Consider the following 26,057-nt stretch of genomic DNA (forward strand, 5'->3'; position numbering starts at 1 on the left):
ACTGAAATAATTTGAAAAAATTACTAAAACTTAAACTTTAAAAAAAACAAATACTTACTCCTTTTGAATATTAAATGTTTAAAATAATTCAAATTAATGGAAGTATAAGCTAAATAAAATGAATGGGTAGAAATATTAATTGTTGTCTTAGCAACTAACCAAGTGCTAAAAGGATTATAAGTGAAAAATAAATTTAATGGTAAAGAAATTTAACTAATAATAAATAAAAATGATGAAAGCACATAGTTAAAACAAACTAAAATGAAAATAAAAATAGAAAAATCATACTATATATTTTATATATTACATTACACACACACACACACACACACACACACACACACACACACACACACACATATATATATATATATATATATATATATATATATATATATATATATATATATATATATATATATTTAATTAACAAAAATTTTAAATATAATACTAAATGAAAACCTAAAACTAACTGACAACTAACAGAAGTAATTGTCAATTACTAAAGTCTAAACTGGTATGCATTAAAACCATCAGTTTATTCACGTTCCATATTAACAGATGCACACATGCACATTGTTGATTATACTAAAATAGTGCCGTTGCTCACGCGTGTTGTGTCGCCCTTTACAAGTGTTCAAATAAGTAGCAAAAACCTATCAGAGTTGATTTCGGTCCTGAGCGCGTGCCTGTGCACGTCCGGGGTAGGATGTCTTTACCTGCTGTCACTTTTAGCGTTTGCCCTCTGGTGCTTTTCCACAGAACTCAACTAGAGGTAAAGAGAGGAAGATGGACCGATTAACAAAGGGTTCTTCAGTTTCAGAGTACGTTTTCACACGCGGATACCTGAAGATGGCGCAGGGAGACCTCTGCTGTTGAAAGATAAACCTCAAGAGCCGTAACCTCATCCGAAGAGCTTCTTTTTCCCCTTCAGCTTTGCGATTGCTCTTATTTCTACTTGTCCGGTCATGAATTGCTCTTCATAAACCCGTACTGATTCCAAGTTGCGGGAAACTTCGGAGTTTGATGAATGTGCTCATGACAAATACCCAGTGCCTTCGAGCGCTTCTGTACGCATAAATACTTTATTGCACATTTTTATTTTTTTATGTTAACTCTAAATGCCACTGCTCGTATGTCACTATTGTTCTGTGAAGCACAGCTCCCCTCGGGCCCAATCGCTTTTTTTTTTTAGGGAACTCTAAACTGGTTTTGGGTTTAAAAATAACGCAGCAATCTGACATGAAACCAGCTGGTGCTCTCAGAACGAACAGATTATTTACTTTGCAAGGTAAATTCACCTCATAAACTTGTGAATTCTTAACACATCTGTTTCAGGCAACCTTAATTTGTCGTCTTCTATCAGATTTTGCTGTGCACAGACGATCCATCAAACGTGTTTGTCTTTTGTTACGCGGACATTGACGGATTGGTCATCTCCTTTTGCAATTTTCAGCTTTACAGACCTCCTCCATCAGAGCTAATTCAGACATCATGCCTCACTTCGAAATCGTGTTTTTTCACATTTTTTCCCAGGGTCACTTGACATGGTTTTATGAATGCCACGTTATCTCATCAGATCATTTTCAAGAACCTCATGCGAATAGATATATGTGTATGTATATATACACATACACACACACACACACACACACACACATATATCTATTAGCATGGGATTCTTAGATATAATCTGATGAGATACACACACACACACACACACACACACACACAGAACCGTTTTTTAACGGTGTATTTTTTTCTCTTCTGCTTACCAAGCCTGCATTTATTTAATCCAAAGTACAGCAAAAACAGTAGAATTTGTTTTGATATTTTTATTATTTAAAATAACTTTTCTATTTAAATATATTTTTTAAATGTCATTCATTTCTGTGATTTCAAATCGGATTTTTCTCATTTTTAGCAACATTATTCCAGTCACACGATCCAAATGTTTTATTTATTATTGTTTATTAAAGCTGATTAGAATTTGTCAGGTTTATTTTATGAACAGAAATTTTAAAGAACAACATTTATCTGAAATGGAAACATTTTCTAACATTATAAATGTCCTATACAATACATTTGCTCGATATAAAGCATTAATCACCCCATTTTTTCAGTTAATGTACTATATTTTGTACATCAACTCATGGCAGATTCCTGAAGTGAAAAAATGGAAATAAAAAAAGTTTGGTATCTCAAAAATATATGCAGTACCAAGCGTGTCCTCTGGAAGAGATTGGTTCTTCATTCGTGTCCAGTGATTCCAATCATTTTAATTTTTTTCAAAAAGTACTTGAACCTGTGACGAAGGTTCGAACGAAGTAAACAATTCTAAAAAGAAAATGTGAAATTTTTGGTCCAAAAAGACCAAAGTGCACCAGAGGGTATACAATTGTACAGTTTTTTTATTTGATTATAGATGTATCTCTATTTGACAGAGATAAGAGTTTGGAGCTGTACACCAGCAGATTCTCTAGGTTAAAGATTAGGAGAATATTAGCGCTGACGACTGTGGGAAAAACACAAAACAGAGCCACGCATGCCAACCCTCTGAAGATTTCTCGCCCCGAGCGGGGACTTTCCAAGTCTGGAAACCCACAGCGTCTGCTTTGAGGCTTCGCTTCAGTCCTGTAAAAGACAGGCGATGACGTGACTTCCAGAAGAAGAACGGTCTTGAGCTGTACTAGAGTTGCGAGGCAGGGCGATTGCTTTTGTTCCTGGATATTGTCTGCCGAACTGGTTTGTCGAGTGCACAGTCCGCTGTTCCCAGGACGGATCCGATGTGGCTTGCTGTTCACAAATCCAGCCATGTGAACGCCGCAGCTGCCGGCTGTTTTTTCTGAGTCAACCAGAGTTTGCGACATATGCATTAGCCCGGGGCCCGAATAGTCCTTTTTCTCGCCCATCTGTGTGTTTTTAGATGAGTCAGGCAATCTTCTGGACGCCTTTGTCCTGAACAGACCCAGGCTCCCCGTTAGACTCAACAGCACCACCATAGAAGGAAGAACCCATGAAAACTCTTCAGCGCTGGAAAGGCAGGAAAGAAGATGGCCACCTTTTCCCAGACATATTTCCACTGAGATCTGCTCCAGCATCCAGTCGTGGCTGCTGTAGATCCCGCTCACGCACCACGCTAGAAAACATCCTAAATAGCCAATTCTACTAGAGAGGGATTCACTTGCATCTCGTCCCTTTGTTTGACCTCCTTGAGGACACAGCAGATCGAACAACAACTCCACAGCAATCAAAGGAGGCATCAGCAGCAGCACGACTCCGTAGGCCTTGCAAAGGAAGAGCAGAAACCGAAGGGCGATGATGTCTGAAGACGTGTGAAGAGGCGTCAACCAGGACTCCATGAACCAGACGTAGAGCAAAAACACTGGAGGAATACAAAAAAAAGGCATTAAAGGGAGTAGTTTACCCAAAAGATCACTTAAGATGTTTGTTTTTTTCTTAATTAGAATAGTATAGATTATAAGGTGAAACTATTGACCTCGCTGATTCATAAAAAGCAAGTCAATAGCTGACCATTTTTTAAAAAATGACTCCAGTTGATACACTGAGGTCATATGAAGGGAAACAATTGTTCTGTGCAAGAAAATTATTATTATTAAAATTTATGTCAATATATTTAATATATAAACAATACATATTTTTCTTCTATACATGTGTGTGTATTTATATATACTTAATAAATATACACAGTGCACACACATATGTAAACAAAAACTTTTATGTTGGATCCAATTAATGGCAATGAAACATCTGACAGCACTAAATGACATTTTTAAAGGGATAGCTCACCCAAAAATTGTGATTCTGTCATTAATTATTGACAGTCACGTCATTCCAAGCCTGTAAGACCTTTGTTCATCTTCAAAACAAAAATTAAGATTTTGTGATGAAATTCAAGAGCTTTCTGACCCTCCCTAGGGTTCTGCCACGTTCAAGGTCTAGAAAAGTAGCTAAAATTTTGACAAAATAGTCAATGCGACATCAGTGGTTCATCCATCATTTTATAACGCTACAAGAATAAAGACGCATGCGCATGCTTTCTATGGAATGTAAACAAAGCGCAACATATACATATATATGGATTACTTGATATGCTTTTTTTATTCTCAAAATTGGGCAGCTGCTGACTTTTATGCTGCATTTTATGAATCACCAAGTACCACGGTTTCAGCTAAAAATCTTTACTTTTCTAGTGAAGAAAAAAATTCCCCTATATCTTGGATGGCCCGAGGGTGAGTAAAGTAGCAGCAGATATAAATCTTTGTGTGGTTCTGCTTACCAGTGACAACGAGGTCTGTAAATAACAGCAGGCAGCTGCAGCACAGACTGACCGCAGTGACGGTGTGTGTCATTACAGACGGACACAACAGCATGCTGCTCATCAGTTTGCACACACACACATGCAGCGTAACACCCAGGACACCCTCCATCTTCACACATAGAAAAGATGTTAAAAATATGGTGTCACTTGATGTTTCATTTAAGAGTTGTAGCGCACAATCTCTGGAAGGAAGATGATAACAGTGTCAGCTGATGTTCGTCATGAAATCAAACTTTATTTTCTTAAATCAAGTTCCTGGTGAATTATTATTTTCTTTTATCTCATGTTTTAATGTTTTTTTCTGTAATATCTATCTATCTGTATGTCTGTCTGGGGACTACGCGTTAAACGTGTTAAATAATGAAAATAAAATCAAATGAAAATATATTTTTAAAGTTTTACATGATAATTTGTCATGATAATATGATCCTCTTAACCACAATGTAGCTATATTTATGTTCTAAATATATTATATTTAATGTATATATATATATATATATATATATATATATATATATATATATATATATATATATATATATATATATATAAATGTTAATTTAATATAATAATATATTTATGTCATACTTTTTTATTTATGGCCTTAACTGCTATGTATTTACAGGTTTAAGGGATGGGTCAACAGTGTGAATATAAATCTAATTGCAAATATATATATACATATACATATACATATATATATATATATACACATATACATATATACATACATATACATATACATATATACATATATACATACATATACATATATATACACATATACATATACATATATATATACATATATACATATACATATATATATATATATATATATATATATATATATATATATATATATATATATATATATATATATATATACACACACACACACACTGATGTATAACTACATGTAGGTATTTTTAAAAATATAAGTGCAATGTAAACATGTCTGTACACAATAAATGCATTGCATCAAATTATCAACGGAAGTAGTAGTTAAGGCCACCTACTATAAAGTGGGACCAAACATTTCTTTCAAAAATAATAGAAACTATCATCTGACAAATACTGATAGTTCTGATTGACAACGAATTACTAACTAAACTAACATTTAATTTAATGCAACAATCATCCCAGTGAATCCCAGTCTTATTCTGGGATGAGATATAAGAAGCTTATGTTAGCGTGGTAAGTGTTATGTACTGCCCTGTAGCAGAAACAGAAATGTGAAGCCTGTCTTTAAAGCCCATTATTTATATACATTTTTTGTGCCTGACCTGCATTACATCAGTGTTTGCTATTGCGGTGATCTCATGTGATATATTATATTAACTTAATATATAATAACATTGTTATTATTTATAACAACTGCAATGTTAAAAAAATAAGACTAATAAACAGCTTGATATATATATATATATATATATATATATATATATATATATATATATATATATATATATATATATATATATATATATATATTGGTATATCAAGAGCACTTGTCAACTTTATCAGCTTACAAGTCAACTATCTCAGACATAAAACCTGACAGAGTTAATGTCAGCACAGAATATTTATTTTTTATTGATTTCGTAGTTGATGAGATGATATGTTAAAGCTATGACTGCAGAGACTTCAACATTGTTTGTATAAACAATATATAAAACGTCCAGGTTTGGGACTGAAAACCTAAATGTGAGATGTGAGAATATGAAAGATTTCCTGAAAGAGTTAAGAAGACTGATTCAGAATTATTGACGCAAAATGGTATTTTTAAACACTAATTAATATCATAAATAAGTGCTGAGGACAGGTTAAATTACAAATTTAGAAAATGTATTTAAAATAATACGAAATCATTGTTATTTATTTTAAATAGAAGAAATTGCCCTGAGTATACAGATTTCCTTTAGATGTGAATTTTTGAGTGTTTAATTTTCAATTAATTTCTTAGTTTTTAGCATAAAGAGGGCTTTTGAGTGTAGACTTTTATATAAATGTATATTTTTATTTTATATTGTGGCTGAGGACAGATACAATTAAAGTATTTCCACGTATAAAGAATGTATTTAAAATAATACAAAATGATTATTATTTTATTAATTTTGAAATAGAAGCAATAAATGCCCCGACTATTCAGATTTCCGTTAGACGTAATTTGCTGGGCAGCGATTAATTGTGATTAATCACATCCAAAATGTTTTTTGTTTATATATGTGTACTACTTGTTAAGTGTATTCACACACATTTATATATTTAAGAAAAATTGTATGTATTTAGATATACATTAAATGAATATACACATCTAAGTATTCTTAAATTATATACTGTGTGTGAGTATTTATATACAGATATTAAATATACATAGCACACACAGAAACTTTCATTTCAGATGAATTTTCCCTTTTTTGAATAGAGGGAAGTTTTGTCCCTTACCTCAATAATTAGTGATATGCAAATGTTCTCAACTGAAGGCTGAGGTGTTCAATGCCAGAAAACCTGCAGTCACTGACACTACCAACATCTGCTGTTCAGCACTTCTCCAGCATGGCTGTCAATCTGTTGACGCCTAATTGCGTTTGTTTATATTGTTTGCTCGTAGCCTAGTGCTGCACTGAACGTGAATAAGAATACATTTTTGTTCAAATCTTTTTCAATGGTTTGCCACCACTCCAGGTTTATTCTCGTGAAAATAAAAATCAACGGCATTTTCCATTTGGCCATAATTACAGGGCCAGCACGACCTGACGCGCGCACTCACCGGAAACGCGAGCCGAGAGGATGTGACCTCAGACATCTGAGCTGCGGGTCCGAGCGCGGCCGGTCGGTCAGTCAGTGGCCGTCCGCTCGTCTCTCTCTGCTTCTCAATGAGTGTTTGTGTGCATTCCTTGTCGCCCTCACCCAGTGAGACGTGTCTAAACATTCACGCTTTTTTGGTGATGTTACCTAGACTCTGAGCACGTGTCTATGTGAGGGAGTGTCAGAAACCCGTCCGTCTGCTTCCTCACAGGTGCTCACGTGTGCGCATGCGACTTGTGTATCTGGTGACACACACACAGAGAGAGAGAGAGCACGCTTCGGCGAGCTTTATTTGACTTTCCCACAGTATTTGACTGATGTTTGTGACGGATCCACGCAGGCGCTGAGGACAGACTGGAGAGGGCTGAGAGTGTGCTGCCATCTATCGTTCAGCCGAGAGAACGCAAGAGGAGGGAAAAAACACAAAGAAAGAAAAATGTCGTTATTTTAGTTGTTCTGTTAGCAATTGTGAAAATGTTCATATAGGTATTTTTATTTTTGGTTATTACATTTGTCAAGTATAACAAAAATAAATATTTAAATAAATAAAATATTGGCAAATATTTTAATTTGAGGTTTATTTCAAGTATTGATATATTATTATATATAATATGCATAATTCTGACCAGAAATTAATGCTTTTATTTATTTTTTTATTTTAGTATACATCGTTAACAATAAAACTTTTTTCAAGTGACAAAAGCTTTTAACTATAATTAATCAGTAATATATACTTTACTTTAAGTGGGAATATATATAGGAATATATAACTATTAGACACAAACATAGAATATTGATAATAATATAATTTACACTTGTCTCTTTATGTATTTATGTAAATATAGTCAACTAGTCTATGTCTACAAGGTTTAACAATTTTAAATAGTGTGTTATTCATCTTCATAAACCTTTTAATTGAAAGTGTTTGCTTAAATGATTGAAATATGTTTCTGTAGACACTTACAGGTGAAGTTCACTTAGGATATATATATATATGTATGTATATATATGTATATATATATATGTATATATATATATATATATATATATATATATATATATATATATATATATATATATATATATATATATATATATATATATATATATATATATATATATATATATATATATATATATATATATATATATATATATATATATATATATATCTCAAATTAAGATAACTATGAAATGCAGACGAAGAAGACTGGAAGCATAAACTTTTTTTTTTTACTTCTGGTGAAAATTGTAGATGCTGAATACGGTAAGTAACAACTAGACTGGTTGTATTAGTATATATTCACATTGTTTTTGTTTGCATAGTATTTCTGGTCTATTCCCATCAAAATCGACCCTACTGTTTACGCTCTGTGAGACTGTTTAAACAATGTCTTATTTGAAATGGCTTTTTTTCCTTTAATAGAAAACGAATATTACAATATCTATTCTTTCTATGATCGTTTCTGAATTACTCTACGCCATGGAGTCTGCTCTTCTCAGCTCCCTGTGGTCGAAATCAGCTCTCTGACTTCACGCAGGACATGCCAGTAACGCAAAATATTAAACAGTCCCGATTTCTAACGATTATTTGAACGCGAAAAGCTCTGATGTATATTTGATCATGTATGATTTCGCCGTTCCCGAGCTGTGCCTGCAGCACCCAGAAGTGAACGGCAGGCGACCCGGAAGGTCTGAACTCCCTCTGAAGGCAAAGCCGAAAGAACATCTGAACCTTTCATTAAATCTAATAAACCCACCGTCGAGGTGTGCAAGGTACGTCTGTCGCGCTCTTTTCATCTTCACGATCGCGTAGAATTTTTGGGACGTTTGCACGGCGCGTTGAAGCGACGCTAGCAGTAATTCGAGTGAGCAAAAAGTTCAAATAAAAGAAAAAAAAATCAAAAGCGGACGCATGTTGCAACAATGTTGCATCTGCACGCTCCTGCACAATTGCGTCAATAGAAATAGAAATGTTACATTTTCGCTAGGAAAACGCGCGTCTGTGTCCATCTGCGTGATTTGTTCGCATCGCATGATTGTTGTAGGAAGTCTCTCGTTTTTTTTCCTCTCTCGTTTTTTTTTTCTCTCCTCCAGCCGGGCTATTCAAACCTGCAGATCTAAGTAAACAATCATTCGCGCACTTAATGCAAATAATGCGGCGTTTTGCTCGTCGCTCTTTCCGTCTGATTTCACAGGCTTTATTTTTGTGGCTAAAATTTTGGGGATCTGCAGAATATGGCGCCCTGTCCTTATAAAAATAAGACAGGCTGCCATTTTTGTTTTCCTTTTGTCTGAAATTTTTAATAAAACTGTCTGAGAATGTGGGAGAGGCAGACGCCGGGGACCTGGACTTTCAGGAGCCACGAAACGCGTCCGTTCGCCGCCGTTATTTTGCGATTTGACGTTTGATCGAAGGCGACGTGCTTTAATTGAGAATAATTTCAAGGATGCCGATAGAATAAAAGAAAAAGTTGAGTAAGTTTTATCTCAGTTTATATCAAAGCCTCTGAGACGTGTCGTTCTCCCCCGAAAGGTTCTTTTTATATTTACGTGTCGTTTAAAGCTGCCTGGTGGTTTTTATTTGGCGTGTTGAATAGTTTTAAATGTTGCTGGGCAGCCTGTCACTCACAGACTTCACATCAGCGCCGTTTAAATGTGAAGAAACTATGAATAGCTAGAACTCTTTGCAGTTTTGGTTATAGAATGATGTGTTTTGATTTTGTAGTGCACCTTTTTATCAGACGTATGTACATCTAAATGTTTGTATGGTATTCCAATGGTATTCTTTGAAGTACTTTTGAGTGCTATGCAAATAATGCACTTGAATTTCAGTGTTATCAGTTTTATAATATTTTGTGACCCTGACCACAAAACCAGTCATAAAGGTCGTGATTTGTTTGAAATTGAGATCTATACGTAATCAGAAAAAAATAATGAATAGGACTTCTATTGATGCAGCCTGCGTTTTGTTAGTATATTACTTATTAGTATATTACTGATCAGGAATTAAGTTTTGATCTTTATCGTATTTATAATATCTAATGAATTTTGGCATCAAAGAAAACAAAATGATAAGTTTGACCCGTGTAATCTTTGTTTCCTTCAGTTGTTGGCTATACCTGCGCTTTTGGTGTCGGATTTTGTATGCCCTGCGACGTTTACATATAAGCTATTTTGCATTTGAAAATCGTTTGTAATTTTTGCATAATACTAGGCTGTATTGACGCCAAATCTTGGATTCAGCGTGTTGTCAACTTTATTTTTTCTTTCATTTAGTACAGGTTTTGTGCGTTCGTAGGCCTCGTTTATCTAAGAAAATGATCATATGTAGATCATTTTGCAATGATCACTCAGGTGCAATAAAATGTCAGTCCTAAAAAGAAACTGAATAAGCTGTATTTGGTGATAATATAGCATTAAGATGTTTATAAGCTAGTAGTTAGTAGGCTTTATTCAAATGTGATGACATTATCTAGCATTTACAAGGAGAAGAAAATCTTGGTCAAAATGACCGGACCTCAACAGGAAAGGGTTCCTTGAAGTGGTTGTATTGAACAAAGAGGGCAATGACGTTCATCTTTCCACCTTTTTAATTTTTACCTTTACCCATCTGGCCCTTAGAAGCGGTTCCATACGGTGTGATTACTTTGCGCGTATCGTTTTCTTGCATTATGTCCATGACACTGTGCTATGAATGTTTTGGCAGTGCTTATGGGTCTTGAGAGTGTTTGACTAAAGGGCCTTGCAGAGAAATTCATTTAGCGGAGCCAAAAATAATAAAAGCGATATGTCCAAATATATGAGCCCAGACCCCGCTGAATATTTCCTTAATGATGCTGAAAGGGTGTCTGTTTCACTTCCTGCTAAAACTGTGGGGTAGAGTTTTCACTTTTCCATATGAATCTGCCACATTTACATATGCAATTTGACATTTTCAGGTTTTAACATTTTAAATGTTAAATATTGTCCTTTTGATTTGCTCTCTGTGACTTTATGGTCAGCTTTGCTTTGAAAAGTGCTTTCTGCTTGTACAATTCGCGATAAATCTAAAGGAAGTTTGCATCGTTGCAGCAAATGTATTTGTATTTTTGGGTTAGATTGCCAGCAATGCAACAAACAATATTCAAAGTTTCTTGCTTTGGGAAGATGTAATTTGTTTGATTTTCCCAATGGGCGTCATGTTGAGTTTGGCGATATTGAGTAATCTGCTGTGGGTGTGTGAACAAACATCATGAGTTTGCTTGAAATACTTGTTGTATCTGTGTTGTATCATTTTTGTATCACTGTGTCACGAATAATGCCAAGTAATGTGCCGATGCATTTAAAGGCACAGTCTGCCATTAATAAGAGTATTAGTGCAAGACTTAAGCCAACACCGAAACAATGGCACCCTGAACAATGGCAGTCATTCCATGTCACTGTCATTAAGCTTTATTTTAACTGTACTGTACACAAAGCAGTACATGATCCCATTGTCTGATTCCTTAAGAACACAGTTTAGTGTTAAAAATTTATGCTGTCAAATGATTAATTATGAGTAATCGCATCCAAAATCAAAGTTTGTTAAAATAATATATGGATGTGAACTATGTATATTTATGTACCTATAAAAGCAAATTTGTAAAATATTTACATTTATATAATTTATATATAAATCTATTTAAAATATAAACATATATTTTTCTTAAATATATACGTGCAAGTGTGTGTGTGTGTGTGTGTGTGTATATATATGTGTGTGTGTGTGTATATATATATATATATATATATATATATATATATATATATATATATATATATATATAATAAATTTACATGGTAACATACAAGTGTTGTGGAAAGTCCATTTATTTCAGTAATTCAACTCAGATTGTAAAACCCATGTATTAAATAAATTTAATGTACACAGACTGAAGTAGTTTGTTGTGATTTGGGCTCACATTTAACACAAACCCATCAATTTCAACACATTAGAATATGGTGAAATACCAGGCAGATAAACATCTAAAAACACCTGCAAAGGTTTTCTGAGCCTTCAAAATGGTCTCTCAGTGTGGTTCACTAGGCTACACAGTCATAAAGATGTGATAGCTGTTCAGAAGACAATCACTGACACCCTTCACAAAGAGGGTGAGCCACAAACATTCATTGCCAAAGAAGCTGGCTGTTCACAAAGTGCTGTGTCCAAGCATGTAAACAAAAAGCTGAGTGGAAGGAAAAGATGCACAACCAGCCGAGAGAAGCGCAACCTTACAAGAGCCACGACAAACAGACGTGTCAAAGAATTTGGCTACAGTTGTCGTATTCATCTTGTTAAACCACTCCTAAACCACAGACAATGTCAGAGGCGTCTTACCTGGGCTAAGAAGAAGAACTGGAATGTTGCCTAATTGGCTTCCATACCTCAGCAGTGCCACAAACTGAGGCGACAAAGCAAAAGGAGCCCCTATCAAATATTAATTACATGAACAGTAAACGAACATACTTTCCAGAAGACCAACAATTCACAAATTTTTCTTTTTTTAGTAGGTCTTATGAAGTATTCTAATTTGTTGAGATTGAATGTAAACTACTTCAGTCTGTGTGCATTGAATTTATTTAATGCACAAGTTACACAATTTGAGCTGAATTACTAAAATAAATGAACTTTCCCACAACGTTCTAATTTACTGAGATGCACCTTTAATATATGGTCAAAAACCTTTTTTTTTATGTGTTTAAACATTTGACAGCACTAGTTAAAATTAATCCTACAATATTACTAGTATATTACTATTTCTTTAAAACAAGTGTGTATTGTTTTAAAGAAAACTGCTCCTTTAAAGTTCAAGTAAAAAATTGCTGAAAATGTACCTACTCTCAGGTCAACATGTAGACAAGTTTGTTTCTTCATTGGAATAAAGTTGGAGAAATGTAGCTTTGACTTGCTCACCAGTGGATGCTTTGCAGTGAATGGGTGCCGTCAGAATGAGAGTCCAAACAGCTGATAAAAACATCACAGTAATCCACACCTGTCCAGCCCATCAGTTAACATCTTGTGAAGTTGCAAGCTGCACGTTTGCAAAAAAACAAATTCATCAGGAAAGCATAACTTCTGGACAAAATATTAATCTATTATCAGCCCATAGCTCTTCCTCCAGTGCTGAAGTCCATCTCCTATTGACCCCTCACAATCCATTCAAATTACACTGACAACTTTGTTTAGAACCATTTTCAACAGTTTTTGCTTGTAAATGGGGCTCTATCTCTTGACTTCTTTTTCACTTTATAAAGGGTATACCATTATAAATGGTAACTGGTGGACTAACGTTTTATGGATTATTGTGATGTTTTCATCAACTGTTTTGACTCTCATACTGACGGCATCTGTTCACTGCAAAGGATCCATTGGTGAGCAAGTGATGCAATGCGACCTTTCTATCTTTTTTTCCAGTATCCTTGAGTATTGTCTTTCTTGAACATCCTATATGTCGTACATATATTAAAATGGGTTGTGAATGTTGCTGCTGAACTAATAAACTGCACTAAGTTGCAAAATAATTTAAGTTATCTTCTCAAATTAGATCTGCATTTTAAATCAGTTAAATATTCATGGAAGCTCAGTATTAGTTTACGCAAGTCAGTTCATTTCAGCTGCCTCACTCTCATTGTCACATATGAGAGGCTTCAGTAAATTGTACATTTCAGCCATAGTGTGATTTTTAAAAGACTATACCTCCGTGTGGTATGCACTTCGGGCCTAGTCAAACATCGCAACTTTCAGATCCTGCTGCATCATTTTCACCTTGCAAAATTGTAGCCTTTATAAGTTGTTCTGACTTCTGATCTTTTAATCTTAACAAGTATTTCAAATTAAATATGCATTCTCAAAAAGATCCACTTGGTTTGTTCCTAGCCTAGGATTACTGAAATAAAAGCCATGTAATGAAGATAAAATAAAGCATTATTAATCAAGCATGACTGTGTGTGTGTTTGTGTGTGTTTCAGAATGGCAGAACCTCGATTTAATAATCCATACTTCTGGCCTCCACCACCATCTATTCCTGGTCAGGTAAGAAAACAAACATGCATCACTGGACAGACTTCATTAATCCTTGTCGTTTATCTAAAAAGTTTAGCATCAGTAATTTGCTTTAGTTCAGCACTAGGCCTAATCTTGCTTTATTGTTTACTAGTTGTCTTAAGTAGCAGATAAGGGTGCCAGCATGTGTCTAAACTGTAGAGTTTAAAATGTACCTTATCTTTTAAATGTTGTGCAAGATCTTCTTTAGACCATAAAAGCTTTTATCTCTATAAAGCCTACTGTATCATATCAAATATTTAAGGCCTCTAAATAATCAACATACTGCTAAAAATTAAATTTTTTTGGCTTGTTTCACAAGTCAGGCTTTACAGGATTAAACGCATGTTCTTCTCCTCATGTCAGTAGTTCAGAACCAGGAGGATTTGAACCATCTGCTTGTTCTAATCTCACTTTCCCCCTTTTTTCTTCAGTTGGATAACCTCGTTCTTATCAACAAGATCAAAGAACAGCTCATGGCGGAGAAAATCAGACCTCCACACCTGCCGCCCACTTCTGTACCTTCCCAGCAGCCCTTGCTGGTGCCGCCCACGGCCACAGAAGGCGGGCAGCACAATATATCAACGCCTAAGCTGCAGCAGATGCCGGGGCTCCACGCTCACAGCACCACCCAGCCCGACATCGCCCTACACGCTCGACCCGCCTCCAGCACAGTCGCAGGTACATACTCCGCTGCGTAGCACAGATCTGCTCACTTAGACGCATGCATAATGCTAACTGTGCACATAATGTGGGCAGGTCGTATTCTGGGTGACGTAAACTTGAATCTGGATGATAAAACGGCTATTAAAGCAAGAGGATTGTGGGAAGACTGGCATTTGCGGCAAATCATAGACCAGCCATCCAGAGCGAATCATCTGTCAGGTACGTGAATGCAAATATATTCTTGCTGGCTTTTAAAGAACAACTTTAAATTAAAAAATGCGCAAAATTTGTTAACCCTTTAAGGCCACCCAAAATGTAGATGAGTTTGTTTCTTCGTCAGATTTGGAGAAATGTAGCATTACATCAGTTGCTCACCTCTGCAGTGAATGGGTGCCGTCAGAATGAGAGTCCAAACAGCTGATAAAAACATCACAATAATCCACACATCTTCAGTCCATCGATTAATAGCTTGTGAAGTAAAACGCCGTGAGTTTGTAATAAACAAATTTATCAAGGCATTTTATCTTCTGGACAAAATATTAGTTGTCTCATCTGAATGGGGAGAGAAGTATGCACAGGTTAAAGGGTTACTCCACCCCCCAAATAAAAATTTTGTAATTAATCACTTACCCCTATGTTGTTACAAAACTGCAAATTGTGTTCCAAAGATGAACAAAACTTTTAAGATATTTTGAATGAAATCAGGGAGACTTGTGACTGTCCTATTGACTGCCAAGTAATAAACACTGTCAAGGTCCAGAAAAGTATGAAAGACATTGTCAGAATAATCCATCTACCATCAGTGGTTCAGTCTGAAAGTTATAAATACATGTAAAAATACAAAAAAAGTCCTTGTTTCGCTGCTGACACAGTGTACACAGTTTTGTGTTTAGTGGATATTCTCCAAAATAGTGCTATGGTGAAGTGGAGAAACACAAATTGTTGAATAAAGTCGTTATTTTTATTTTCTTTGCATACAAAAAGTATTTTTGTTGCTTCATAAAAAAATATACATATGGCAAAGGCACTAATTTTGATGATGTCTTTCATACTCTTCTGGACCATGACAGTGTTCATTACGTCACAAGCTTCTCGGTTTTCGTCCAAAATAGCTTAAATTGTGTTTCGATGGCAAACAAAGCTTTTACGGGTTTGGAACGACATTGGGGGTAAGTGATTAATGACAAAATTTTGGGCTTAATGTAACCCTTTAAGCGAATTGCTTGTGGATTATTGTGATGTTTTTTGAGCTCTGGCTCTGACAGCAGTCATTCACTGCAGAAGATCCACTGGTTCTAAAAATTCTAAAAATCGGTTTCCATGAAGAAACAAAACATGAACATAACATGAAGATGGCCTGAGGGTAAGTACATTTTTGGCAAATTTGCATTTATGGGTGAACTGTTGCTTAAAGTGAGGTTCATTTTCAGGACTGTCGCTGACGTCTTCTCGAACTGTCAACCACAACACGTCAGAGAGCGTGACGCAGAGCACCCCAACCACTCCAACCACCAGCAGTCAGGCACGTCATGGCGGTGCTCCTTCCCCAAACCTTCTCTCAGGACTGTCTTGTGGGCCAGGGATGGACATTATCAAAAACAGTGGAGGACTGGCAGGACTGCTGGGTCCTCCTCCGAAGAGCATAGGACGAGGTCGCAAAAAGATCAAAGCCGAAAACCCCTCTGGGCCACTCTTAGTCGTTCCCTACCCAATCCTGGCCTCTGGGGCCGACCAATCAACTGTCAGCATTACTGCCAAAGAGGGCAAAACCTACAGGTACAACTTCAAAAGATAACAATGGTAACATTTTCTATGAAGTATATATGATGCATTATAAGGCTGTTCTTAACGCATTATAATGAATGCATAATGCATTATAAATCCTTATAATGTGTTATAGCATAATTATGATACATTACAATATTTACCTATTTGTGATTCTAATTTTTAAGAGTATGATTATTTCTAGCACACAATAAACACCATATTATATCTTAATTCTTTAATAATGGACTATAGTTTGATATTATTTACTTAAAATCTGCACAGTACATTACGACATCCTGTGAATGGTTAGGTGCTGAGTGCTATTTGAGTGTTTCCTGTGAGATAGCTAATACTTTCAACAGAAAAAAATGCAACGTTTATTATACAAACCTAAAAGTATTAGTAAAGTAGGGTAGGTAGTATCCTATACTCAGTATGTCTGTTGAGAAACCATAAAAATAGAGTGTTAGTACATATTTAGCAGACACAATACTAATACTGTAATAAAGGCTAGTTGACATGTAGTTGCAGAGTTCCCATTCAGTTAGTGATGGGTCATTCTTGAACGTTTCATTTGTTTTGAATGAATATTTAATGTGACTTGGGAAGAACGAGTCGTCTCGGGGAGTGATTTGTTCATTCGCAAATGCACAATATCCTATAGGTTCTGTACTGAAATTAGTTTGAAAAACTTGGAAGATTAACTAATCAATTCACTTTCTGGATCTTACTGCAATGGTTAAAGCTTGTGGGGCAGTCACATAATGAATGAACAAACTCAAACCAGAAGACTTGTCAGATGAGGTAAAGGTGAGCTAATCATAGAATAAAAAAAAAATCTGTTTCATAGCATTATAGTTTTGTATTGTTTGTTGTGTGACCAGCGTTTGCACAAGTAGAAGATATTTTAGGGAAGTGACACATAACCTTTCAATTATGTTTTGCTAAAATTGACAAAATGAGCCTTGCGCGTTATGTGCCTGGTTGCACTCACTACCATGAAAAGGATGGGGGACTTGAATTTGTTCTGCCTGACGCTCGCCTTACCTTGAGACCCCGATCTGGCTATGTGCCCAAGGTTCCCGCCAGGACCAAAACCGGGCCCTTGTGCCCCTTAGGACTGAGGGCTTATTCCACTGTTGCCTCCTCCTGGGCACTGGTGCACAGCTCCTCTTATAGCAGACACCCAAAACCTTCTTGAGATTTTACAATCTTTTATACAATTGGTTAATATCAGGTAATTTTTCCAGTTGTTTCCATTGTGAACACTGGCTCCTCCATGCCTCGCAGTTCAGACTATTCGGAGTAGGGGGGGTCCTTCACCCTCTTCAGACCTGGCATCCATGTCTCTATAGTCCACGGTTATTGACTACCCGTGTTCCCCTTCCTATACTTACCTCTATTCCATAGAATTATGTCTTGCTTTAGCTCCCCTGGTGGGGAGGTGGTGGTCTCCAGGGGGTTGGGATGGGTACATATTAAGCTCCCTTTAAAAGAACACTTTAAAAGAATCTCTTTACCCCAAAATTTACCCTATTTAAAGCATATATTTAAATAGGGCTGCATGACGAGGGAAAATTGTAATTTAATTTATTTCTATTAGAAATATTTTTTATCTATCTATTTTATATAGAAATTTTTATCAATTTATTAGCACATTTTGGCCAAAAATGTAAATTGCTACATTATATTATATTTCTAAAAATATATATTTAATAAGAATAGTGATGATAATTGATTTTTATTAATTTATTATTACATAGAAATATTAAACTAAATGTGTAATATCGCTAACGTTTCAGTGTAAAATAAAAATGTACTATTTAAGCATATGACCGTTTCCATTTTTTATTCATTAATCAAACAGCTCTAAATGTAAATATTCTAATCTGGAATTTAATTAGTTTTCATGTTGTTTTCATGTTTTTCATCTACTGGCGCAAACACAAGTTGAATTCCCTTCCTCCAACGTATGTGTTTCACTGTGTTTTATTTGGCCCCAAACTGCGGCGTGTCACCTAAATTGCTTTCATACCGCTTGCAGAATTTACTGGCCGCATAACCTATACTCTATTCTCCCGTGTTTTCAGAGAAAAAGAATAATTAGCATTTCGTCTTGCAGATGTAAAGTGTGCCCGCTGACGTTCTTCTCCAAGTCGGACATGCAGATACACTCGAAGTCCCACACAGAAGCAAAGCCACACAAGTGCCCTCATTGCACCAAGTCCTTCGCCAACGCGTCCTACCTGGCCCAACACCTGCGTATTCACCTGGGAGTGAAGCCGTATCACTGCTCCTACTGCGAGAAATCCTTCCGCCAGCTTTCACACTTACAGCAGCACACCAGGTGACTTTACAGCCTCGGTTTGTGCACGTGTTTGATTTGAAGAGCTCAGGTTGATATTTGTCATCACATTTTGCTTTGCTATAGAATCCACACAGGTGATCGGCCGTATAAATGTCTCCAACCAGGCTGTGAAAAAGCCTTCACACAGCTCTCCAATCTGCAAGTAAGACCCAAATATCTCTTCTTTTGCAAATGTTCACATTGGCTATTATTATTATTAAATATGTATTAAATATCTAGTAAATGTATTTATAGTTTTCTATTATATAGATTAAATTATGCTTTGGTTGAAACAAAAAAGTTTATTTGTATAGGTAGATAGATGGATATGGTAACACTTTACATTAAGGCTCATTATTAGTTCACATAAATTAAGAATAAACAATATTTCTACAGCATGCATTATTATTCGTTAATTTCAGCATATACTAATGCTATTATATTATTAAAATCACAAGCTGTGCTTCTTAACATTATCTAATGCATGTCAGTGAATTAACATCAACTAACAATGAAAGACTATATTTTTATTAACTAACATTAATAAATACTGCATTTTATGTTTCTCGTTGTTCATTCATGTTAGTTAATACAGTAACTAATGTGAACAAGTGAGAAAATATTGTAAAGTGTTACCGTATTACTGTAAAGTGTTAGCGTGTGCGCACACACACACACATATATATAGAGTGCCACTGACTGGTATTGGCACCCTTGGTAAATATGACCAAAGAAAGCTGTAAAAATTAATCTGCATTGTTAATCCTTTCATTGGATAATAATAATTTAAAATATCATAGTGAAATAAATGTTTTTCTCAAATACACATCGGGAAACAGCTGTAAATTTTCTCCTATATTGTCTGATGAGGTTAGAGAACACTTCACAAGAGATCAGAGAATCACTCCAGACCCTTTCTTTATATTCTCAGCCTTGTATTGGTGCTTCGTCTGTTCAGTTCACCTCAATCATTCTCTACAGGGTTCAGGTCAGAGAAGCAGAAGCTCGGTTTTGTGCTCAGTGACCCATTTTTGTGTTGTTTTGTTTGTGTTAGGATTATTGTACGTTTGGAAGATCCAAACATGGCCCATTATAAGATTTCTAACAGAGCCAGATTTTTTATTTTTTTTTATCCATGATGCCGTGTGTATAAACAAGATGTCCAGGACCCCCAGCAGAAATATAGGCCCACAGCATAACATGTTTTCTGCTAAAAAGCTCTGTCTTAGTTTTATCTGATCATAGATGCCAGTCCAGTCGTGTCTGATAACCGAGTATGCTGAGTATAATTTTTCTTGAAATCCTCCCAAACATCATGTGGTGTAGGTGCTGTTTGACAATTGTTTTAAAGGTTTTCTGACCCCGACACTCAACTGTTTTCTGCAGTTCTCCTGCTGTGGTCCACTCAAACTCTCCTCCACACCATGCATTATACAATATAGACACACGTCTTCTTCCAGACACTTTCCTAACATTTTATGTTGATTGGAAATTCCTAATTATTACCCTGATGATGGAAATTGTCATTTTCACTGCTCTAGCTCTTTTCATAAAGCCACTTGACTAATTTGTGAAGCTCAATTATCTTTTGCTGCACATCAGAAATATAATATTTGTTTTTTTCTCATTGTGATGGATGATTAAGGGAATTTGGGCTTTGTTTTCCCTTCTATTTATGTTTCTGTAAAACAAGAAGCCATGGCTGGATAATCAGCCTGGAGTACTCAAAATTGTGAATATGAATGGGAATACACTTCAGAGATATTTTACTCGTAAGAAATTCTCGAGGGGGCCAATAACTGTGCCCAATTTGTATTTGAGAAAACATTTATTTCATAATGATATTTCACCCCATTTTAAATTCTTATTATCCAGTGAAAGGTAAGATTTTTGTAACTTTTTTCTTTATAAAAGATCAAAAGGATTGATAATGCAGATTAATTTTCACAGCCTTCTTTGATCATATTTACCAAGGGTGCCAATATCAATATGTGGCACTATATACAGTCATGTGAAAAAATTAGGACACCCTTTGAAAGCATGTGGTTTTATTGTAACATTTTTAATAAATGGTTATTTCATCTCAGTTTCAACAATACAGAGAGATTAAAGTAATCAAACTAAACAATGAAAACTGAAGAAAAGTCTTTTCAAGATCTTCTGTACATGTCATTCTACAAAAATGCCTATTCTAACTGAGGAAAAAGATAGGACACCCTTGCCCCTAATAGCGAGTGTTACCTCCTTTGGCTGAAATAACGGCAGTGAGACGGTTCTTGTAGCCATCTACCAGTCTCCGACATCGGTCTGAGGAAATTTTACCCCACTCCTCAATGCAGAACTTTTCAGCTGTGAGATGTTTGAGGGTTTCTTGCACAGACAGCCCTTTTCAAGTCACCCCACAGCATCTCAATGGGATTCAAATCTGGACTTTGACTTGGCCATTCCAGGACTCTCCATTTCTTCTTTTTCAGCCAATCTTTGGTTGATTTACTAGTATGTTTTGGGTCATTGTCATGTTGCATGGTCCAGTTCCGCTTCAGCTTTAATTTTCTAACTGATGGTCTCACATGTTCTTCAAGCACCTTCTGATACACAGTAGAATTCATGGGGGATTCTATGATGGTGAGCTGACCAGGTCCTGCTGCAGCAAAGCAGCCCCAAACCATGACACTTCCACCTCCATGCTTCACAGTTGGTAAGAGGTTCTTTTCTTGGAATGCTGTGTTTGGTTTACGCCAAACATGTCCTCTGCTCTTGTGTTCAAATAATTCAATTTTGGACTCATCTGTCCAAAGAACATTATTCCAGAAGTCCTGGTCTTTGTCAACTTTATCTCTGGCAAATGTCAGTCTGGCCTTGATGTTTCTGTTCTCCCATGCAAGTTAAACTTGTACAGTCTCTTTCTGATTGTAGAGGCATGTACTTCTACATCAACAGTAACCAGAGCCTGCTGTAGTTCTCGAGATGAAACTTTAGGGTTTTTGGAGACCTCTTTTAGCATCTTGCGGTCTGCTCTTGGGGTGAACTTGCTGGGGCGACCAGTCCTGGGCATGTTGGCAGTTGTTTTGAAAGCCCTCCACTTGTAGACTATCTTCCGGACAGTGGAATGGCTGATTTCAAAATCTTTTGAGATCTTTTTAAATCCCTTCCCAGACTCATAGGCTGCTACAATCTTTTTTCTGAAGTCCTCTGACAGCTCTTTTGCTCTCACCATGGTGCTCACTCTCACTTCAACAGTCAGGAGCACACCAAACTAAATGTCTGAGGTTTAAATAGGGCAAGCCTCATTCAACATGCAGAGTAACGATCTACTAATTATGTGCACCTGTGTGAGATCTGAGCCAATTTAAGAGGGAATACATGTGAGGGTGTCCTATCTTTTTCCTCAGTTAGAATAGGCATTTTTGTAGAATGACATGTACAGAAGATCTTGAAAAGACTTTTCTTCAGTTTTCATTGTTTAGTTTGATTACTTTAATCTCTCTGTATTGTTGAAACTGAGATGAAATAACCATTTATTAAAAATGTTACAATAAAACCACATGCTTTCAAAGGGTGTCCTAATTTTTTCACATGACTGTATATATATATATATATATATATATATATATATATATGTGTGTGTGTGTGTGTGTGTGTGTGTGTGTGTGTGTGTGTGTGTGTATATATATATATGTATGTATATATGTACACAAACATATACACATTTATAGACTAAACCTAAAAATATTTTATTTAAATTAATGTAACGTTTTCTTTACTCACCACAGTCTCACCAGAGATCACATAATAAAGACAAGCCTTACAAGTGCTCCAACTGTTACCGCGCTTACTCTGACTCCGCGTCTCTCCAAATCCACTTGTCGGCTCACGCTATCAAAAACGCCAAGGCATTTTGCTGCAGCATGTGCGGTCGAGCCTACACCTCAGTAAGTACTGCAGCACTCTTTACTCTGTCCCTACTGTCCTGCATTGAGTGGGATGTGGTCGTTAAACTTAAACTTTTAGACCCAAGAACCACATATCAGTGTATAGTTGACATGAAATACTTTACGAAAATGATGTGACATGCTGTATACTAACAATCCAAAACATCAGTCTTTTATAATTAATATGTATGTTATATTTATGACCTTGCATTAACTTGGAGATTAAAAAAAATGACACACCACAAAAAGATGACAAAAAAGACACAAAAATAATTTTGAAATTGTTGGAAAAAATAAATGGTTACCAGTTACAGTACCTTATAAATGCAATTCACTTATTTTAAAAGCTTGATTATGATTAATACAACATTATATTGTATTTTATATTAATTTCAAATTTTATTAATATATATGTGTACATTTATTTTAATAATTTCTGAACATATCCAAATAAGAAAATACTATATAAATAAAATAATATAAAATAAAATTGATAGTGTTCATTAATTATACATCATTATAGTTTTATTAATAGTTTGAATTCTTTATTGTATTTTTAATTTATACTTTTGTTAAAGTTTTGCTTTTAATGTCTATATAGCTTTTATAAACTTTATTTTAGAACATTGTTAAGATGAAAATGAAACTAAACAATTTGAGGGATTATTTTATGGTTTATTTTATTATAACTGTAATAACCCTGATGTACATCATTTTTTTAATTTAGTACTGTCTTGATTAAAAATGATGTTCACATTAAGTCCACAAGACAAAAGCTGAAATTATAACCCTATTCAAAAGTTTGTGAACTCTTGGTTCTTAACACTGTGTGTGGTTACCTGGATGATCTACAACTGTTTGTGATGGTTATTCATGAGTTTCTTGTTTGTTCTGAAAAGTTCAACCGAACACTGTTCTTCAGAAACATTCTCCATGTCCCACAGATTATAAAGTTTTTCGGCATCTTTTGCATATTTTAACCCCTTCCAGCAGTGACGGTATGATTTTTGACATCCATCTTTTCAGAAAGAAAAAAAAAGTCATTGACTAATGTACCTGAAGTGTCAGGGGAGGAAAACTTTCAATCAGGTTGAAGATGTCCACATTTTTTTATTTTGTAGAAATTTATTTAAAATTTAAAATTTAAATGTGTATATATATATATATATATATATATATATATATATATATATATAATTTATTATTATTTTTTTATTTTATTTTTTTTCATTTAGAACTGCCCTTCTGAAGCAACATAAGATACTTGCATATTTCCCGGAAGACAAGTTAAATACAGTTTACCTTAAACTTTAATACCTTGATCTTTTTTCACCCGCCGGCTCTTAATGCATTGTATTTCCTCAGGAGCATTACTGAATGTTAGAACCGTTTAAATTGTTGTTTGAGTCCTTTAGTTGCCCTCAGTGTGATAACATGGATGTCAAAATCATACAGTCACTGCTGGAAGGGGTTAAAATATGCAAAAGACGCTGGAAAACAGAATAATCTATAAAATAAAAATAAAAAGAATAAAAGGATTTTTCTAAAGAACAGAGCATAGTATAACTGTTCAGAAAAAACAAGGGACAACAGTCGCAAAACAAAACCAGTTGTGGATCATCCAGGTAACCACAAACGTTTGAATGGGGTTATTTCAATAATTAACTTTTTATTTAAATTATTATTATTATTATTTGTCTTGTGGGCTAAACTTAAACATCCTTTATGTAAAATGTTTTATTCGGAACAGTACTAAATAAATAAAGTTCACAGGAATTTTATGTTTAACACCATGCAGTCTATCTTTGTATTCTTCATCTTGATGAATAAATATCTGTCATTTAACGTCCTTTTCCAGGAGACCTACCTTATGAAACACATGTCTAAGCACACAGTGGTAGAACATCTGGTGAGCCAACACTCACCACAAAGGACCGAATCACCCAGCGTTCCCGTTCGCATTTCCCTCATCTGAGCACTTCTGGTCCTGGACCAGCCCACTGTCGCTCGGTCTTTCCCAACCTTGGCGTAAGCAAGCAAAATCGCCTGTCCTCGGTGGTTTGACGTTTATTATTTTGCGTGTGTGTGTGTGTTTGTTAGTTTGTTTCGGTTTTTGAGAACATTCCAACATGTATTTGTCTGTGTGGATAGAGGCTCAAACACAGCAGCGCTTTAGGAAGTTTCTATTACACGCGTTCCTCTTCTCCAACTCATTGTTGAGTTGAGAGGGAATAATCGGGAAATCCAAAGATGGTTTCACAGCACTTTCAGGCCACACAGTTTTGGCTTTAAATGTTTCTGGTCTGTTACGACAATAAAGGCATTGCTCTTGGCAGCTAAACGTTTGGGACTGTAGGTATTATGCATTATAAAATCAGAAGACATACGTTGTATGTTTAAACAAGCTTGGACCAAGTCCAGTACCTCCTCTCATATTTTTCTATGCTGTCTGGGGGAGAAAAAAAAAAATTCCCTTCTTTTGGGCAACTCGAGTCGGTTTAGAGACCAACGGTCTTGTGTTTTGGTAATGTCAATCATGCCGTACGTTTCTTTCATGTTAAAACATTTCCTCGCTCGTAGGGAAATCTGACTGAAAATAGCTTTAGCATTAAATGTTTTAACTTCTCAAACGGACTGTTATAAATCTGACTTTATAGACAAATCCGCACATTTTAGATGTTTTGCGAGATTAATCCTTTAGTGCTTTACAAATTCTTGTGGTCTGGTGCCAAAAATTGAATATGAAAACGGTTCGCGTGCGATTCTGAGGTTTCAGAATGAACGCATATAGTGTTTAAAATGAACACTTTAAAAAAGTGTACACCTGCTTTATGTCAGCATGCATTTGACATTATAGATGGGTAAAAACTGCCAAGAAATGTCTAAACTGTTATATTTTGAATAAAAGAAAATGATGCCGATTTTTGGATAAGAGGCATGCCTAAACTTAATTTATGTTCATCTTAATATTTGTATAAATGTACACTTTCATTCAAAAGTTTGGAATCAGTACAATTTTTTATGTTTTTTAAATAAATTTATTTGATCAAAAATACAGATTTTTTTTTTTAAATAATATTTGCATTAAAAATAAGAATTTTCTATTGTAATATACTTTTAAAATGTAAT

At 35.3% G+C, this 26,057-nt stretch overlaps 2 protein-coding genes across 5 annotated transcripts; one reads left to right on the top strand and one right to left on the bottom strand.

The window, feature by feature from the left end:
• Window positions 1-2,293: 2,293 nt before the first annotated feature.
• Window positions 2,294-9,022, bottom strand: LOC122353621. 2 transcript variants are annotated; one of them, XM_043251453.1, is made up of 4 exons: window positions 8,914-9,022; window positions 7,116-7,535; window positions 4,301-4,451; window positions 2,294-3,385 (listed from the first exon to the last, which is right to left on the bottom strand). In XM_043251453.1, exons 2-4 carry the CDS (start codon window positions 7,275-7,277, stop codon window positions 2,412-2,414), a joined length of 1,287 nt encoding a protein of 428 aa, XP_043107388.1. In that variant the 5' UTR covers window positions 7,278-7,535; window positions 8,914-9,022; the 3' UTR covers window positions 2,294-2,411. The 2 variants fall into 2 exon arrangements, with proteins under 2 accessions (XP_043107388.1, XP_043107389.1); XM_043251454.1 differs by having other exon boundaries at window positions 4,301-4,524.
• On the top strand, window positions 8,763-26,013 carry znf362a (zinc finger protein 362a). 3 transcript variants are annotated; one of them, XM_043251446.1, is made up of 9 exons: window positions 8,763-8,929; window positions 14,144-14,207; window positions 14,651-14,897; window positions 14,976-15,101; window positions 16,313-16,658; window positions 18,772-18,996; window positions 19,081-19,159; window positions 22,770-22,928; window positions 24,787-26,013. In XM_043251446.1, the coding sequence occupies exons 1-9, from the start codon at window positions 8,778-8,780 to the stop codon at window positions 24,901-24,903; spliced, it is 1,515 nt and encodes a 504-aa protein (XP_043107381.1). In that variant the 5' UTR covers window positions 8,763-8,777; the 3' UTR covers window positions 24,904-26,013. The 3 variants fall into 3 exon arrangements, with proteins under 3 accessions (XP_043107381.1, XP_043107383.1, XP_043107382.1); XM_043251448.1 differs by lacking the exon at window positions 8,763-8,929 and adding an exon at window positions 9,487-9,626; XM_043251447.1 differs by lacking the exon at window positions 8,763-8,929 and adding an exon at window positions 9,491-9,631.
• Window positions 26,014-26,057: the final 44 nt, after the last annotated feature.

Source organism: Puntigrus tetrazona, chromosome 11 (assembly GCF_018831695.1).
Source record: "Puntigrus tetrazona isolate hp1 chromosome 11, ASM1883169v1, whole genome shotgun sequence".
Classification (NCBI taxonomy): Eukaryota; Metazoa; Chordata; class Actinopteri; order Cypriniformes; family Cyprinidae; genus Puntigrus; species Puntigrus tetrazona.